General features: G+C 37.7%; 1 protein-coding gene across 1 annotated transcript in view; it reads left to right on the top strand.

Annotated features, from left to right (window-relative positions):
* CNTN1 (contactin 1) overlaps positions 1-18,455 on the top strand; it is a 244,648-nt gene that overhangs the window by 144,221 nt on the left and 81,972 nt on the right. Inside the window, exon 4 of the mRNA XM_056341602.1 lies at positions 9,760-9,889. Coding sequence (XP_056197577.1) covers positions 9,778-9,889 — 112 coding nt within the window. The 5' untranslated portion in view covers positions 9,760-9,777. The remainder of the gene's footprint in view (positions 1-9,759; positions 9,890-18,455) is intronic.

Raw genomic sequence — 18,455 nt, 5'->3', positions numbered from 1 at the left:
TCACAACAATATGGAACTTGGAACAAGATCTCTACAATGCAGTTTTCAGTCCTGCAAATTGATGAGTGCTTCTTGTGGTTTTTCAGTAAGCGTTCATCTTATATTAAATGTTTGCAAGCACTTCAGTACATCAGGTCTTTGGCTTTCGTACACTGGCTTGTTTTTTTATTTCACTTTTTTCTTCTGATATTTAAGAGTAAAACACAAAGCAGAATGATTTGGATGTATAAAATCAACTGCTTCTCTCTTTTTGCTTTATTTATAGACCTGTTAATTGCTTAGAAGTTATTTTAAATGGTCTCTGGATTCAGTCATTAAACTGATTAGTCATACTCTTCATAATATAATTCTCATACTTTACTTTCTGTCTGAATAAACACCATTGTATTACAAAGTTAAAATACTGGCATTTTCAGATGTATTTTATTGCAGAGATAAAACATGCACTTGTGGAGCCAATACTGCACATCATTGTGGAAATTCAGGGTCAGCTGCATCTCACTGAACTTTTTGGTTGTTTTTGTCGGGGGTTGCCAAATCCAGCTGCTTGAGAGAGGCGAGGGCCCTCTTGTCCCCTTACCCATCCATTTTTCCACCTTTGTTCCTCCCCAGTCCACCTTGATTTAATCTAAGTGCAGTCAGGACATCAAAATTCTTTGATCAGTATGGGAAGATGTGATTTCTGGTGTCTCTCAGGAGTAGCAGTTCTGACACAGGGATTCCTCCAAAAGCTGTTCTGATGGTACCCATCCACGTGTCACACACCTTGCTGACTAAGTGTTAAGAGAGATTTTTGTAGATGCTGTGTTCTTCTGAGGCTGTACTGGGGTTGATAGAGAATACGTGCTTGGAAAGGATCAACAGATCATTAACAGGTGATTAACTAAGTTTTCAAGAAAAGTTTGGGGGTTGTGTTTTTTGGGTTTTGTTTTCAAATCTGAAGATTACAGAAACAATGCTTTAGTTACAGGGAAGGAAACCAATAGTAACCATCATTTGTCTTTTAAAATATTCAGAATACATCTAAGTTTACCTCATGAGTAAGTATCCTTGAAAAGCAGTCTCTAAACCACAGAGAATCTTTGAGATGGTGGATGGCTGCTCAAACCTGTAAAAAAATGCCCATGGACCTCACCAATAGCTATTCGGAAATGTGTAAGCTTAAAACCAAAAGGCACAAATAATGTATTATTCCAAAACCCACCAGCAAATTCTAGTAAACATTGAATTAATTTTCTTTTTTTTCTCCTTTTTGCAGCTGCTAGTCTGATTCAAACTGTTTATTCACAGGATGAAAGAGATGTTTTTAAGCATTCTCAACAGTTCCAAGTGATTGATGTAATTTTTTAAAAAAAGCTACTCTGATATAAAGAGAGTTGCTAGGAAACATGCAGTTTGAAGATGAAATCTCCCACTGAGCTTCTCTTTGGCTGTACAATAGGAAGTATGTTATAGGGTGGCGCGTGTTACAGATTATATGGATAAACTGTTAAATTTTTATGTATATAAATACATCTGCTATGAACTCATTGAATACACAATTCATTCCCATATCTTAATTTATTGTTGAATAACAAGGTATTACTAAGTTCAAGAAAATGTGAAAATCAGATAGAAAATGCCAGGAGTGTGATAAAGATTTTCATATAATCTTGTTTCATTTTTTTGAAACATCAAATGATTTTTTTCTTAGAAATTGTTCTATTTAAGATTTAATTTCAAGATGATATTCTGAGTAGTCTGTTCTTTTCTTTTATGAACTTTAACAAAATTGAAACTCCAAAAGATGACAGCAATTATACACTTAATTTTAATGGAGAAGTTAATGGGGTTTGTCCCTTTAAAGTTGTTGGCTAAAGCAACCAAAAAGTCCTCTATTGTAGGAAAGAATGCCCAGTTTTAATAATGGGTATTTATTTGTATTCATGGCTGATTTTTTTTCATGCTGGGTTTTAGTCTTGGGTGTATTTGATTATCTTGGAGTCAAAGTTAAACTAATTAGGATTTAAGATCCGAATGGAAGCTACTTGTAAGAATAAGAAGAGAGCAGTATGTTGTTCTGTGTGGTGCTTGGTACTTGGCAGGGGGGTTATTGATTTTTGTTTGCTGAAAAATTTTATCAGGCGATCTTTAAGCAGCAAAGCCCTTAGAGTATGCTTTCAGAAAAGTGTGAGTAATGCCTGTGAGTTACGGTAGCAGTAAGTGGTCTTTTTCTTTATTTATTACCTTAGAAGAAAGAACAGCCAGTTGCTGATAGGGCAAACAGTGTGAATAGGGACTTGGAGGACTGACTGCCTGACCCTTTGCTGCTGACATGATGATTAAAGACAGTGTTTAAGTACCGCTAAGCAACACTTCATTATCTGAAGGTATTTCAAAACCCTTTTTGCAGCATAGTGACTCGAGAAAAGTAACCAAACTGTATTCATAATTAATAGTAATGCTGAATTGTTGATCTTACCACAAATGAGAAGATACTTAACCTTGCTAATATTTTTATAATAGCAATGCTGGATGACCCTTCATTACAGAGTTGTTGATTAACTGCAAGATGAGTTAGATGTGTGACTGCTGTAAAACCCTTGTACGGAAAAGAATTAATGTTCGTTCATAATGAATCTGTGGATGCAAGTAAGAAAAATAAGACATCTCATTAGTTACATGAACTACTTGAGAGGACAAAATAACAGAAAGCCAAAATAAAGCATGAAAAAAATGAAAGTAGGAAGGATGATAATGTAGCAGGCAAGCAAAGTCAAGTCCCATAGGGCTTCTTAATTGCTTAACAAAAAAGCGAAAGTGCCTACTGAGCAACTGATGGAAGAAGTTACTGATTCTTGAGGTCTGAATTGTTTGATGTGTAAATATAAAGGAAGCAGGAGAGTTAAAGTCACAGTTTGATTAACTACTAGCATGTCGTCCTACTTGAAAAAATGATGCATTAGAAAATTGCCATGGAAAACTGACATCTTGTAACAGTAAGGTTGCCATTCAGACCCCCGGTACCTTATGGATCTTATAACAATCTTCTGCCAATGTATTTGGTGGTTTTGTTTCTTCTTATAGGTGCTGTTTTCTTGCTTTGTAGAATAGGCGCTATTGCTTTCAAGTGCAGAAGGCGTGGCTCAAAACATATCTAGAGAAGGAATTTATTGTCTTTTTGGTGCTTGATTATTGGAGAGAAGTCATAGTTTCCAAAGAAGGGGGCAGGGACGGGAGAAAAAGGGTAATGCTGAGCCAGAGTATATTGCAGGTCATCACTGTGCCAGGATGTTAGTTCTTGTAAGCATATAGACATGAGAGTTGAAGTGGAAAAGAAGGCACAAAGAGTAAATTTATAAATATTTGTAAAAGAATGGATGTAGAGGAATGAAGCTGGGTTAATTAACATTGATATTATACAGCTGTGGGCTGGCTTCCTGTTAAGTGGTTAAATAGCTCTCAGGGGAGCAGCCAATGAAGAGAGATCTGGAAGAAGCAAAGCTAGGAGAGAGAGTACCCTGGAGGCGGAGAGACAAGGAGAAGGCAGCAGAGGGACTGGCCTGAAGAGTATGAAGAAACAGCACAAACAGTAGATGGATCTTTGAGACCTTGTGGGGGATTGGTGGCTGTGTCAGGGCAAGGCGTGGGAACTACTTATTGAAGCTAACTTGGTATGGGATGGTAAAAGCCTTGTTGCAGATGGCTGGTTTTGAGAGTGCTGCAACAAACGGGAGTTTTGTATTGCACTCTAAAGTTAAGGTTTCCCATTGAAATTTGGGCCAAGCCCTGTAACAACCCTGGAGTCCTCATCACCTCTGAGATGCTTGTTCTTCATGTTTCCAAGTCAATGTTTATTAAGCAAAAATACAGAGCTGGTTGAATTGTCCACTAATGGTAGAATCACTTGCTAATTTAGCCTGTCTAAATCTATTAATGAACTGATCTTGGGTTTTTTTTAATTTATTTTTTTAGCACCTGTAAGCAGTCGAAAAAAATCCTTTTGCGTGACTGGGGGCAGGGATAAGACTGCTCTTTTCTCCAGTTTAGTGGTGCACGTTACTGCACGTTGCCCTTGAAAGTATAAATTCTGTTCAAGAAGAGTTTTATTTATGGGTCAACAAATACAAGGGCTTCTTATATGGCTTTCATTCATGGAGAGAGTAGATATATTCTTTAAATAGAATGATGTGAAAAATACTAGAAGCACGACTGTTGGTGGCAGACTGTTTGGGCCAGTGGGCAGTATTGGGGTCGGTGGATTTGTACTTCTGTTTCCACTTGAACAAATCTGTCAAAAATGAAAGGTATCATTATAAAAAGCAAAGCTGATCAAAAGGAAATGAATTTCCTACAAGCCTTTGAGAAGGGAACCAAAGCCATTTTTGGACTTTAAGAGATAGCCATGAAGATGGTCAGAGGGCTGGAGCACCGCTCCTATGAAGACAGGCTGACAGAGTTGGGGTTGTTCAGCCTGAAGAAGCAAAAATAAGGTCTCTCCTCTGGGGAGACCTTATTAACAGCCTTCCAGTACCTAAAGGGGGCCTGCAAAAAAGTTGGAGAGGGACTTTTGACAAGGGCATGTAGTGATAGGACAGGGGGAATGGCTTTAAACTGGAAGAGGGTAGAATTAGATTAGGTATAGGGAAAAAATTCTTTACTATGAGGGCGTTGAGGCACTAAAACAGGTTTCCCAGAGAAGCTGTGGATGCCCCATCCCTGGAAGTGTTCAAGTCCAGGTTGGATGGGGCTTTGAGCAACCTGGTCTAGCGGAAGGTGTCCCTGCCTATGGCAGGGGGTTGGAACTAGAAGATCTTTAAGGTCCTTCCCAACCAAAATTGTTCTGTGATTCTATGACAGCAAATGCAAAACAGAACATCTAAAATCTTCTGTTGATGCAGCAGTGCTATAGGAGCAGGTCTGGCTTGGAAGTTTACTTACACTAATCCCAGACCATTGTAATAGGATAAATCTGTGCAGTGGCAAGGAACGTGACTGTCATCACCTTTCTGGTAATACGGAAGACTAGTAAATGCTAGTGGCTAAGGTATTGGTTTCAGAAGTAAATAAAGGGGTTGTGGGTGATGATTGAGAAGCCAGACTTTTGAAAAAGATTATTGGCCTTTCTAATGGTACAGTCTAACCTAGAATGCCAAAACTTATTGATTGATCACAAAATTAGATTGCAAAGACCAAATAGTAGAAAAGGACAAAGGGTCATGCCATACATAATATGCAGTGTACATCATTATGTTTGTTAAATTCAAAAGTTTCTTGGTAATTCTAAATACTGAGCAACTAATAAGATTTATGAGGAGTTAGTTATCATAGCACAATATGCCATACCTTTTAAGAAAATCATGATAATTATCAATTAGATGCTTAGTAAAATCACTAGAAGAACCTGAAGTAAAAACAAATACAAAATACTGATTAGGTTGAAGTATTGCGTGGCTCTGATTATAACTTGCCACTGTGTTAATTTACTAGTGAATTATTGCAATTTTATATATTCAAGTTTTGAAAAAGGGTGGAGAACCAGAGATTTCTTCTAGATCGTTGTATTTATTTATAGTCTAATCTGGACAGAATCTCTACCAATTCTAAAACTTGAATGTGGATACCAGGAAATGAGAATCATAACAAGCATCTAGATTTACCTCTTCTAGCTAAGTGTACCAAGCCAGAGCTCCTAAAGTCTTCCCTTTGTCTCCTCTCTGCCTGTTCAGCACCTGGGGCTCCTGAGGAGAGCCCTGAGTGGATGTCAGGGGCTGATGCAGCCATCATGCTGCTCCCTCTGAAAACCTCGGCCAGGGAGGTTCAGGGAAGATGCTGCTGTGGTAAACGTGGAAATTTACTGACAGAGGCAACTGCTCATCCTCATGCACCTTCATCTACCTACATCTCCACCTCCATCTCTTTCCCTCTGCCTTTCTTTCTGACTGCCCTTTTGGGTTGGTTTATAGCTTCCATCCTCCCACGCATCATTTGCCTGTTCTGTTTCTTTGTTTCCTTTTCACCCCTTAAACATCCCCCACTGTTGCTTTGCTTTCCTTTGTCTATTCCACCCCTTGATTTAAAATCTAGTACGTTTTGTAGCCTGTTTGCCCTGCTTTTGATGGTATGATCTTTGTTCAACTGACTCCCATTACCTGCTGTTTGTAATTTTTTTTCTGTCTGCACTATGAATGCTTTATGTCCTTGCAAAATAATGATGTCATCTGCATGTTTGGATTAAGTAGATCATAGCTGTAAAACGAGTGTCTTTTTCTCCTTAATAAAGGCCAAAGTGTGTGGTGAGGACCTGAAGAAAGCCACACAGAATACTGAGGAAAATGTAAAAAAATTCCTAAAGTACATTTTGAGAGATTAAAGATCCTTACAATTGGGTAGTACAGAAAGGCAGGTCTACCCTTGTGTCCTGAAAATATCTGTCATTCCAGTAAAGCATCATGAGACACTGCAAGCTTCCAGAAGAGTTCTAGGAGGTGTCTGTGTTCAAAATTGAATGTGCTTCCTATCCAGCAGCCAATGGCCTGGTTTCCCCCCCCCTCCCCCCCCTTTTTTGGGAGGATTGCACTCCAGACAGCTCACCAGAAGGAGTTCTCTTGAATCTAGCAAGGCAAAGGCCCTGTAGTGATGACTGGCTCTTCTGGGAAACTGAGCAGTCAAAAGGGACCTAAATGTGTTAGTGCACATTAGATGGTAATTAAACTTGACACAGTTGCAGTTAAATGCCTGCTTATTTTATTATGTATTTTAAAAATGTCTTACTGTTTGCTAAAATTATGATGCTTCATTGTGAGGAAAGAAGGGTAGTATACTGTGTGGAGTGAAAGGAGTATGTCCAGGCATGCAATCGCTCTCTGTTTTTACAGGGGAGAAAAGTGAGTTGTACCAATGACTAGTCTTCTGTTCAGGAATGATTTTTACTTAGGCGACAAGATCCTTCTCGGTCTGCAAAGAAAAAAAGGTAGAAAGCTGTAAAGCAAGTGAGGCAGTAGATGACGACGCATGAGCACTGCAGCCCACAGTGCTGCCTCCGGCGCAAGTGCTGCTACCTCAAATACGCCTGGACTCCTTGGGTAGCTGGGGGTAATATCACGTACAGCCACACCACTTCAGACATACAGATCAACCTGCATGCTGTCTCATCTCGTAGCAGGCAGTTCTGCCAAAATTCAGCAGAGCGATGTGAAACAGCCTCACTTCTCATCCGCAAGCTGAGATGAATCAGGAGGGATGGATGTGCTATATATACAGAACCCACTCAGCCAAAACAACTGAGAGCAAGGAAAGGATTGTAATCCTGGCAGGGTGGATATTTTTGTATCTGAATAAAATGAGGTATTTATAGCATTTACTGACACAATTCTTATGTAGTGTAATTTGAACCAGTGTTCAAACCATTTTTTCTGAGCCAACGGAATAGGATTTTTGGAGAGCTAAAGGACATTGTAACTTTCCAAAATCGAACCTGCATTCTGCAGAAGAGAGGGAGGGGGGATCTTCTGTCTATGCCTGTAATGTTGGAGAGAGAACAGAGGTTGACTCTTAACAGTTTTCTCTGTCAATACATTTGAACACAGTTATTATCGCCATGAGTTACTGTGTAATTACTGTTGTTCCCAACAGAGTTGCTATTTCATTGCTGTTTAATTATGTGCATTATCTCAGGGTAACTATGCAATTTAACTCGTGTCACTTCGAAATAAGTGTTCCAGGTGAGGCAGTGTCATAGCACAAGAAGCTTTGTAGCCAGGGGATGACTGCCGAAAAAGTATACAGGCATTTGTTGATCTAACCTACCGCTGTCTTTGGGAGGAATCACAGGGACTCAGTACTTCATATGTTGGTCGCTTAAGGTAGATCCCTGAAATAGTTGTGAGTATCTTTTGACTGAGAGAGTCTAAAGAAACTTCAGTGCCAACAGAAGCTGGAGGGTAAAAGTATTTATTAAATTCTTCCCCCTGGATCCAGCTACAGTAAGCACACGCATTTATTGCCAACATATGAGCTTTTTTTTCCAGGGAGTATTTCTAAATGTATCTCAGTTCTGGGGATCACCCTTTAGCTCTTGTTTTGCTGAGCACTGTTTTCATGTAACAGCCATGATTTTAGGGTCTTTACAACTAATACATTTTTGACCTTTTTATTGAAGATTTAATCTGCTTAAAAAGGGAAGACTGTGAAGTGCAACAGCTCCTGTAATTCCTGAGCCAAAAGTTTGTGATATTTCTTGCCATTTTCCTAACGGTATGCAAAACACCCTATGAAACTCTTCTAAGGAAAGCTCACTGTTTGAGGCACGTTCAAATAAACATCTTCTTAGCATTTTTCTGAGAAAGAGCAGACAAGTTTAAGTCCCTGATGGCTGAGACATGTTCCTAACCACCTCAAGGAGAGACGTGAGACACGTGCACTGAGACAGCCTGTCTTAAAATGCAAAGCTGTCCATTTCTTGGTGTTGGAAGTGGCAAAAAGAGCAGTTTCAAAACAAGATCTAAAACTTTTGGATTTTGGAAAAAGGGAAGAATTTAATAACAATTCTGACCTGGAAAGAACAAGATTCTTGGTAAATGGTAGAAGCTGCTTATCGGAGTCATTGGTACTTGGCATGGGAAACTGCAAATCAGTAGCACCAAAACTGCATCTTCCAAAAAGTGTCAATGCCATATTAGCATGCAACACATGCTAGGATGCATGTTGCTGAAGGGTATTCGAGTACGTATAAGCATATTTTACAATGAAATAGTAACAGAATGAATATACTGAGAGGAATGGATGGTATTGGCATGTGCCTGAGGTGCAACAATATTCTGTCAGTGATAAGCTGGAAGCCTTGCTTTGTGTGAAGGTTGTAACTTAACCGGTGCTACAGCAGAACAAATCAAGAGTAGTGTGAACAAGATGTAAAGGATGCGTTTATATATGCATGACAAGAAATCCATTAAACAAAATGGAGAACTGCACACTGCAAACATGATGCCCTATTACTCTAAAGAAATATGTAACAGCCACCAGCCAGAAATAAAACGCTAGCAAAATATTCTGATTGAATGAAGTAAAAAATGTTATGGAAGTATTCTGAAAAATGTTTTCTCACATCTTAGAATATTCAAAAGAAGATGCATGTTTCTTTAGCTTGGTTTTAGTATATATACAGGCAGCGTTTCTCTGAATGAATTATGAATATAATAATGATTATATTCAACTTTTAAAAGGAAACTCATAAAACTTAATACCGCCTTTCCAGAAGATCATGAATTCTATGTTAAAAGTTGTAAAGGAATGATACACTAGACAAAATAAATTAATCCTGAAAAAGATTAATGTAATTCAGTTGCACTGTAATTTTCTTTTTACAGACTTTGAAATCATTAATTGTAATGTAGTATTTACTGAGATGGAGGAGGATAGGACTGGACTTGCCTTATTTTATTGCAAATTATGTAATATTTTAATATTTCTAATAATGTGAAGTGTTCACAGAGAGGGGATCTGGTTTTGGAAGATGAGTCTAAAAGAGGATATTCAGTATTAACATTTACCATATTACTTACTATCACTGGAAAATATGAGTGCTCTTAAACGGTATGCTTTCTGAATAAATGAGATCATTAACTCGATCCAGCAAATTTGATAATGCATTTAGTATTCAAGAGACCCTATATTAACCTTAAGTATTCAGTTTAGACAGATAACCTGGCAAGTGCAATGTGATGTGAGATAAAGCCTTATGTCAGAATTATTCACTCCTTTTCCTTTGTCTGTAATCAGGTATTTTTAGCTCTCTGAATGCTGGTATTGCAAGGCACAATTCCTTTTGAGATAATTGCTGAACAGAAGATAACCATGTGGCTCTTCATCTATCATCTTATTACACCCTGGTTTATCTTCTGCCTGGCAGGTAAGATGACCTCCCATGTTAATTCATTTAACCATTGTCAGTCTTATGCATTCCAAGGTCAATTATGCTCTTTGTATGGCTTTAATTTATTTGTGCAAACACAACAAATTACTAGATGTGAATGATGAAACTATAAGGAAGCATACTTACTAGAATGAGTGCCATAATTAAAAGCTTGCAAAAAGACAGATCTGGACTTAGAATTTTTCTTTGTCTATTCTGATTTGGTATATAGAATTAATAATATCTCTAGATTATAAAAAATGTATCAACCATCTATTTGTGCATCAACATGATTAGAAGAATGGGAATATGCCCTTTAGAAGAGACACTAAAGACAAAATTCTATAGTATAGACACATCTAATATTCATAAAATTCTACCAGCACAATATAGTGGTGGTTTTCATGATACAGTGGGACAATACTGCATCTACTGACTTTAATTTTATGTCAAAAATTGTAAAACATTTCATAAATAGAGATGGAGCCTCAAATACTAAAACATTCAGGAGTCCTATTTCTAACACCTGAAATTAGAGAAGTTTGCAACTGAAATTTTGGTTCTTAGAGATAGGAGGAGCTTTTTAGAAAGTTAAAATTCAGGATTAAAATCTAGTTTCTGTTCCAGCTGTTCCAAACAACTTGGAGATTCATAAAGCCTGTTTCAGACTTCCATGCCAATTTAAATGAATGCTGGCTTTTAGTTGCTGTGATGAATTGGATTGCCAGCATAAGCAGAGCTCTTCTCAATAAAGAAGACTTTTTGCTTATGTACAGACTACATGAACTGAGATCAGAAAATGTAAAGAGCAGAATAATTAAGTTGTGCACACACAAAATATTGACTGAGGTTTGAAAAGTGCAGATGTTGTGTACTAGTGTTTTGGTTATTTTCAAGGTAGATTTTAGATCCTTCCCTGCCTTGAGGGGAATTTACTTATAAAGCTAGTTCTACTACATTTCATAAAACATTCTTGTATTTTGGGGGGGGTCTTTATGTAATTAATGAGTTCCTAATTGAAATGAGCTCTTTGTAGTCGTTCTTAATCTGGCCTACCATTTCAGTCATTGCCTCAATTTCACTACCATGAGACCATAGTGTTTGTATTACTGAGTCAAAAAAATCAAATTAATACTATGATGTAAAGCTCATTGCCTTTAAGAAATTAAGCCATAGCTCACAAGAGTGCCTTCTGGTTTAGTGACAACAATGTTTGGGTTTGAATGCAGTTCTTTACTCCATGTCTGGGTTTGTTGGAGAATGCGTGGATCCTTAATAAATATCAAGACCTTTAAAATGTTGTGATCTCATGCTTTCAACATATTTATTGTGTGTTTCAAGGGCTTTTTCTTTGTTAAAATCTGAGGGTTGCTGATAGCACCAAAACTGAAAATTAAAACTCACCACTTTAATTCAAAACTGGGCTTTTTCTAGGGGAAAAAAAGGAGGGGGGGAAAAAGGAAAAAAAAAAAAAAAAGAAAAAAAAGGAAAAAAAAGAAAAAGAAGGCTGTCAACTGCAATCAGTAATGTTACACGTGAGGTTTCAGTCTGGACATGTTGACATCAAACTAAATCATCAGCTGCAGTAGCCAGGCAAGTGCTGGACATTGGTTGATAAAAAAATTGAGTCAATCACTGAGAACAAATGTTCAGTTAATTTCTAGACAGGCAGGTCCAGATGATTAATGCTGTTACTTGTGTAATTGTACTTTTTACAACATACGGCATTATTTACCATTGCTAAAGAGAAATATGCATTTTCTTCTAAAATACACAGTGGATGAGTATATTCAATACCTGTTTACTTTGTCTGCCATGTCCCTGCTTGGATCTTAGAAGAGAATTTCAATCTACTGCAGAGTGTCTGACATTTGTAAATAAATAACCATAATGTGTTTTGTGATCATAATTCTCAGAAACCTGGAAGTGCCTTGTTTACCTTCTTGCGAGCCTGATAGAGATGTTTTGGCTTATTCCCAGACCATCTTGTTTCTGAGCGTGAGCTTCTCAGATACTAGTAGGTCCTCATTTCTGTGACACGTTAAAAACAGTATGAGATCTGCTTCTAAATATCAAATGGTTCCCAGACTTGCGATGCTGATAGGGAGCCTGACAACTTAGTGATAGTTAAGATAATGAATGAGGTGATGACTCTTTTGTTCAGCATCCATTAGCATTCAAGGTTAATCTAGCCATGTGCTGCTTCAACAGATCTTTGTCCCTCTCTCATGTGAAAATATGTAACAGGATACAAAGCTGTCAGGTAGATCAATAGTGATGAGAGTGATGCCAAATGACAGCCTTGAGCAGCTACTTTTGGCAGCGTTAAATGCCAGGGAAATAGAGAGGTGTACAGGAAGCAGGAACAGAACGAGAAGGAGAAGGCTTATTAGAAAAATAAAGATGCTAATCAAAAATAATTTTGTATCGGTGTGCAATGGGAGTGACAGGCTGTTAAGGTTTTCCACCTGTTTCAGCTTCTTTCTGACATGACCTTTAGAAAACTTTTCACTGAGATTTGCTATTGATGTTCACGTCACAATTTGTGATCTTTCTAGAATCAAGTTGATTCTTCTCCAGCAGAGGACTTGAACATGTGCTTGACATTGCATTTTTATTTTAGCTTGTTGATTTTGTTCAACTTGCACGCTTAAATTTTGTGATGGATTGGGTTCCTGAACGAATATGGGAGAGGCCTTTAATGAACTTAAATAAGTAGTTTCAATGCTGTCTCATTATTATTGGCTTTAAGCAAACAGTATTACCATTTTACTTTTCCTAAAGATGAAGTTAAAGATCTTAATATTTCCAGCAGAAGCTTTTGTAGCCATTCCTTATTAAAAGTGTTACCATCTTTCATTGAAAAGATATTTTCATTACAGTGGAATTATTATGCATTTATTCATCAAAAAAATACTGCTAACCGTCTTATAATCATCTTCAAAATTAATTGTTCTGTGAAGATGTTCTGAAGGGAAAATTCATACAGTTTTGCCCTTTTTTTTAAAGCAGAATGGTACTTTGTTTTTTAAAGTATGCAATCTGTAGGTCTTGAAGAGCATTCAAATCTTTCTCCCTTTATTTTTCAGCACTCCCTTCTAGTATGTGGAGGTTCGGTCTTCTGGTTTTGGAGCTTCGGATTTATTTACTACGGAGCTGAATGCATGTACAGAAGTGTTTGCAGGATTAGGACCTTAGGATACATCCACTGTAGTTTCCGAACATATGAATTTGTAGGCATATATAGCCCCCCATGTTTTACTGCCAGCCCTTCATTGTATTTCGGTAATATCCATCATCATTTCCTCTGTTAACTTCTTTCACATATAGTTCCTTAGAGACATAATGTTTTTCTGATTGACATGTGCAGTAGTTTTATTCCCAGGAACTTTGTAGATTAAACCTGCACTTCAAGATTTATTATTTATAGATCCAAATGTGGTATCTGTGCTGGCAGTAAATGATATGTAGAGGTATTGCATCAAAAAAAAAAGTGTGGAAAGTTTGAAAAAGGAACCGATGAGTTATCTGGTATGGATATTACGCTCCTATATATATTGATAAAATCGCTGTTTCAATAACTTTCTGGATAAAGTTTAAGAACAAAAATATATATTTCTGTGACATCCACTAGAGGATGTTCGAATTTGGCTAAGAAGGAACAGGTACACTGTTATCTCTGGACATGTGGACAATAGCAGCTCTTTGGGCCTGACCTTCTCTGTGTTCTTTGAGTGTCTGAGCCCTGCAGCACAAGTAAGAAGCAGAAACTGCAGTTTCCGTTCCCTTGCTGCACTGGAGTGGAATAATAATCCCTGTACGGCAAAGACTCTTTTCTTAGTACTGCCTGACCATGTGCTCCCTGACCTTCCATAAAGGTTTCTAGATGCTGATTCAAAACAAGTAAAACCAAGCATATAATAGGTCCCTCAGCAGTTGCGGGAGCGGGCTGTGCCATCACTGTACCCTTCCTCCTGAATCTTAACACTTGAGGAAATGGGCAATAAACTGCTGTTGGCATTCCTGTGTTGCTAGTGATGGCGCCACAGCTACCTCAGAAGATTGGGTTCCAGAGGAGGCTTTGGTTCCGAGTTCCATGCCAAGAGGAGGCTTTGGCTCGTGGGCTGGCTGAGAGACGCCAGGTCATGTTGCACAGATACAGGCAGGTGAATGCAGACTCTTATGGGAGGATTCATTGTGCTTTGTTTTAATCATCTAAAGGCTGGGTATGTGATGCGGGTTTCAGCTTCCTCTGTGGTTAATGAAGAGAGAATGGGATATCTGAATTACTGGAAGTGCTTGTCTAACCCCTCTAAAGAAAGCCCATATGACTAGCTTGCAGAAAAAAACTGTCTTTTAAAATTACGTGTCATAAATCCTGCACTTAATGTCGAGCCTTTGAATTTATTACATAGTAGAAGGAAAGAAGAAAGGAGTTATGTTCTTGTCATAACTTCATTTATTGAACTTGATCTCATCTGTGTCATCTCATTAAGGTTTAAGAGCCTGGTGCACTGCAAACCCGGATTATCTATAAGAAAAGCCTTTAAAAGCATTTTATGTTCGATGGTATGCCACACATAACCCCTAAAAATAGAGGTGATATGTGCAATCTGTAGCTAAGAATGAGTAAGGCAAAAGTAAACAATTATGTTTTATTTAATTTTCTGTATTGGAAAAAATAAGCCCATGAACTGCTGTTTTCTCCTATGAATTAAAAAATTTCACAATATTCTTTAATAAACTACATATTTTTAATTTCCCTTTCTGGTTGTGCTCACACACACCACGTTCCCCATAATTATAAGCAGCTTTACTTCATGACATTATCCCTAATCTATGTTTAAAATTGATTTTCAAAATTAATCAGATGCGTGTAAGGACCGAACTAGTTGATAATAAAATAAATCGACTTGTCTGAAAGGGATTTGGAAGACTGGTGTTAAAAGAAGCAAACTAGCCCTGCTTTCTTTCAACAGAGGATTTTTTTTGCTCAGCACTCTAACCCACTGAAATTGTTATTTTGAGTTTAATATTTTATATTACTTATGGTAGATTGGCATAGTAGCTTAGTACTGTGTAGAATGTAAATATTATATTTATGTTTAAAGACTTCCATTGCACATGAAGAGCAAGATGAATGGTTGTGTGCAAATACTCTTTGTGCAAATTTTTCTTCATTATTTCTTATCAATAAGAGGGAAGACCCCAAGAGACTGGTAAAATATCAGAAGATGAAACTCAGATCTAATATGAGAACTTTTAGTAAAATTAGAAAATTCGATAAAACGGTCCAAAAGTTGAAGATCTTTAGATATTAAGATTAAGATTTTTAGAAGAAAAATCTTCCATTTGTAAGCATTGTTAGACATTGGAATTATTTTGCTAAAATAAATTATGAAGTCTTACTTATTGGAGAGTTTTTAGAATCAGTCGAAAAGGCACCTTTTGAGATGATTTGATGTGGCATATCTGGTAGGATCTACCAAGATTAGGTAGGGAGAAATATCAGGTAATGTCACCCTTTTTTTAGTGATTTTTATGATTGAAAAACCCAGCAGGTCACTTGCTGTATTTAAAAGGATTAACATTCATGTATTTGGGAAAATCAAAAGTGAAAAAAATTGAAGGAATGTTGCCCTGAATATTAGGAATACGTGTATCTTGCATCAAGTCTTGGACATGCTGGGACCTAAGCATGAGAAATCTAGATAATCAGAAATTTGACAAAAATGTGTTGTCACAACAGGAGTAATGCCAAACAAGAAAACACAGCTGATAAGGGATTTTCTGAACAGCTAATTCAATCAGCCAGATATTAAAATGCAGACTGTTCAGAACAGGGTTTTTCAAACATTGTTTAACAGGAGCCCTGCTCACCCTTTCCTAGATGGTGAGAATTTCCTTCACTTTTTCCTGAAACTGTCCACATTTCTTTCAAAAAGTCACACCTGTATGACAACATCTGGACAGTATTTTTCTGGCATCTTATTTATACCACATGAAGTTTCTATTTTCTCTGTTTCAGCTCCTCTGGTTCCCTCCCCAGTTGTATCCCAAGCAGTTTTCTAGTTATGCTGTCTCCTTTCCCTAGATATATTTCTTTTAATTGAAATAATTTTAAAGCAGCCCAAGGTCACTCTGCCATTCTCACAAAATAACCTGCATCCTCCCTTTTTCACAGCGTCTCAAGCTTCATCCCTGAAATGCTGTTGCCACGTATCTTCTCCACGTCTCAGGCTCCTGATCCTCAAATCCCAAACTGACCAAGTGACCATGTTCTCCCTACCCCTGCTGAACCTTCTTCATGTCTGCAGCAAGCCCAAGTGTCATAAACTGAATTAGTCATTTCCCAAATGTGTTTTTAAATTAAGACTTATAAGCTAAGCTGGAAGGTTACACGGTTAATTTAGGGTATTTTTAACGTGCAATAACTGCATTTGATTTTGACGAATCAATCCCTTCCCTGCTTCCTACCAATTTTGTGGTGACTTACATCCAGGGCAGCTTTGCTCAGGTCATTCATCTTTCAAAAATCAAATCAGGATTTGTCTGCTTTGTTCTTAAATTTGTGCCAGATTTGTACTTCACATCAGTAATATAGTGTCAGTGTAGTTAGAGCAATACACAGAATTAATGAATTTGATACAGAATTATCTTAGGAAAAACTAATGAAATATGCTGTCTGACAACAACAGACAGTGATTAGACTTTTGGAAACAAGACACAAGAAGTGGACCTACATGATGGCTATATTGAAAATTTTGTGTTACCTTTATATTTGCAGATAAGCATGATTTCCTTATCAAAGAGGAAAAGGACGTGAGAGGGAGAACCAGGAGCAGGGTGCACAGAGGCTGCAAGGCCATTTGAGTAGGCAAATGGTGAGGATATGGGAGGATGTGAGGTGAAGGGAGATCCACAGAGGATTGATGCAAGGACGATCAACCTACTGATTTGTTTTTAATTATTTTTGTGACTTAAGTAGTACAATAGGAGTGTGTACGGGCTGGAAAACCTCTTTGTATCCATGTTCTACATAGTCTATGCCATGCAAAATTAAGACATTTGAAAGCTAGTTAATTTTTAAAAAATATGTTTATATGGAAAAGCTTGAGATTTCCTGAATTAAATATGTACAGAATTAGGATGCACTGAATTAAGTCTTTTTTTATTGTGCTTTCCTTTTCCTTCTTCTAATCAAGTTTCTTGAGATGACTTGAAAAGAACTGCCTCAGGTGGTTTCTGATTGTTATGTTCAGACATCCTTTTTGGTATCTTTTCTCTGAGTATGTTGGATATATTTTATTATGATCTTTCACAGGCTTGTGCAGGGACATGAAAGTGTACTAATATAATTTTGTAGCTCATCTGTAAGTAGTGGTAAGGCTTTCAGATGTATCTTATCTTACGTAGGCAGTGGTTCTTTCAGACATTTTTTTTCCACTGAAAAGGTGGAGCCCTGCCTCTATTTCACCTTTTGCGCTGGTACAGATCTTCATCAGTGAACAAATTTGCCTTGCTAAACTGGCAGAAAACTAACTTAGAAAGCTAGAACTGAATGGGTTTCCACTCTCTTTAGCTTTAGCAGCTATCTAAGTCAGACAAGCATGAGAGGTGTTGCAGAAACGCCTAGAGGGAAAATGACACTGCCCAGCTGGAAAGCATTGCTTGGAGAAGGGGTGGCGGGGCCACCTTCCAGCAGCAACGGTTCTTATACAGGATCCATGATCTCATCAGCTGTGTAGAGGTTTTCTTAACCTTTTGCAAAGACTTTGTAATACATTTTAGCACTGTTAAAAAGGCAGAGTCTCGTTTGCAGAATTAACTGAAGAATGCATCAGTCAGAATTAGGTGATGGCTTTTGCTCTGGTTTAAAATATAAATCACAAGAAATGTACCCAGGAGACAGGGCAGTAAGGGTGTCTGAGGGACCAGGAAGTCCATGCTCTTGTCTAAAGCTGGACCAGAGCAGATGAAATGTGCTTTTCTTCTCATCCTCACTTTATCTAATGCACCCATTTCCTTCTTCCTTTCCCTACTTTTACTTCTCCCCTTTTTCTTCTAGGCACAGCTTTCATGAGCTGATCTTTTCCTTTGTACTCTTGCCCATCCTCACTCTCCAGATTTCATCACACAGGCATGATACTTCACATAAAGTGTGAACATTTCTTGCTGATCTTTTCACAGACCCTTCCTCTTCTCTTTTCTCCCCCATGCTGTTTCGTATCACTGGTGAACACTCAGCTTACATCTGAGAATGAAAGGTTTATTCGTTGCTACACCTGAGATTTAATCTGAGCATCTTTTCTGCTCAGCCAGATATCTGAAACCAGATTCATAATAGATTGCAACAGAAGTGCCATTATAAAGCATATTTGATAGGTGTGAGAAACAGATATTCACTCAGTATAATTAATAGTGCTGGCAGCATTAAAAATGCATGCCGTGAAATGCCTAAATGGTCTGTAACTTCATTTGAGTCCTAAGGTGGAAAGAGTCAGCTGCATATGATATGGCTGTTTGCTGCCAGAGGCTGTTGTTATTCTGTATTCATATTTAA

Source organism: Falco biarmicus, chromosome 5 (assembly GCF_023638135.1).
Source record: "Falco biarmicus isolate bFalBia1 chromosome 5, bFalBia1.pri, whole genome shotgun sequence".
NCBI lineage: Eukaryota > Metazoa > Chordata > Aves > Falconiformes > Falconidae > Falco > Falco biarmicus.
The sequence above is the reverse complement of the archived record's forward strand: the minus strand, read 5'-3'. Positions and strand labels throughout refer to the sequence as shown.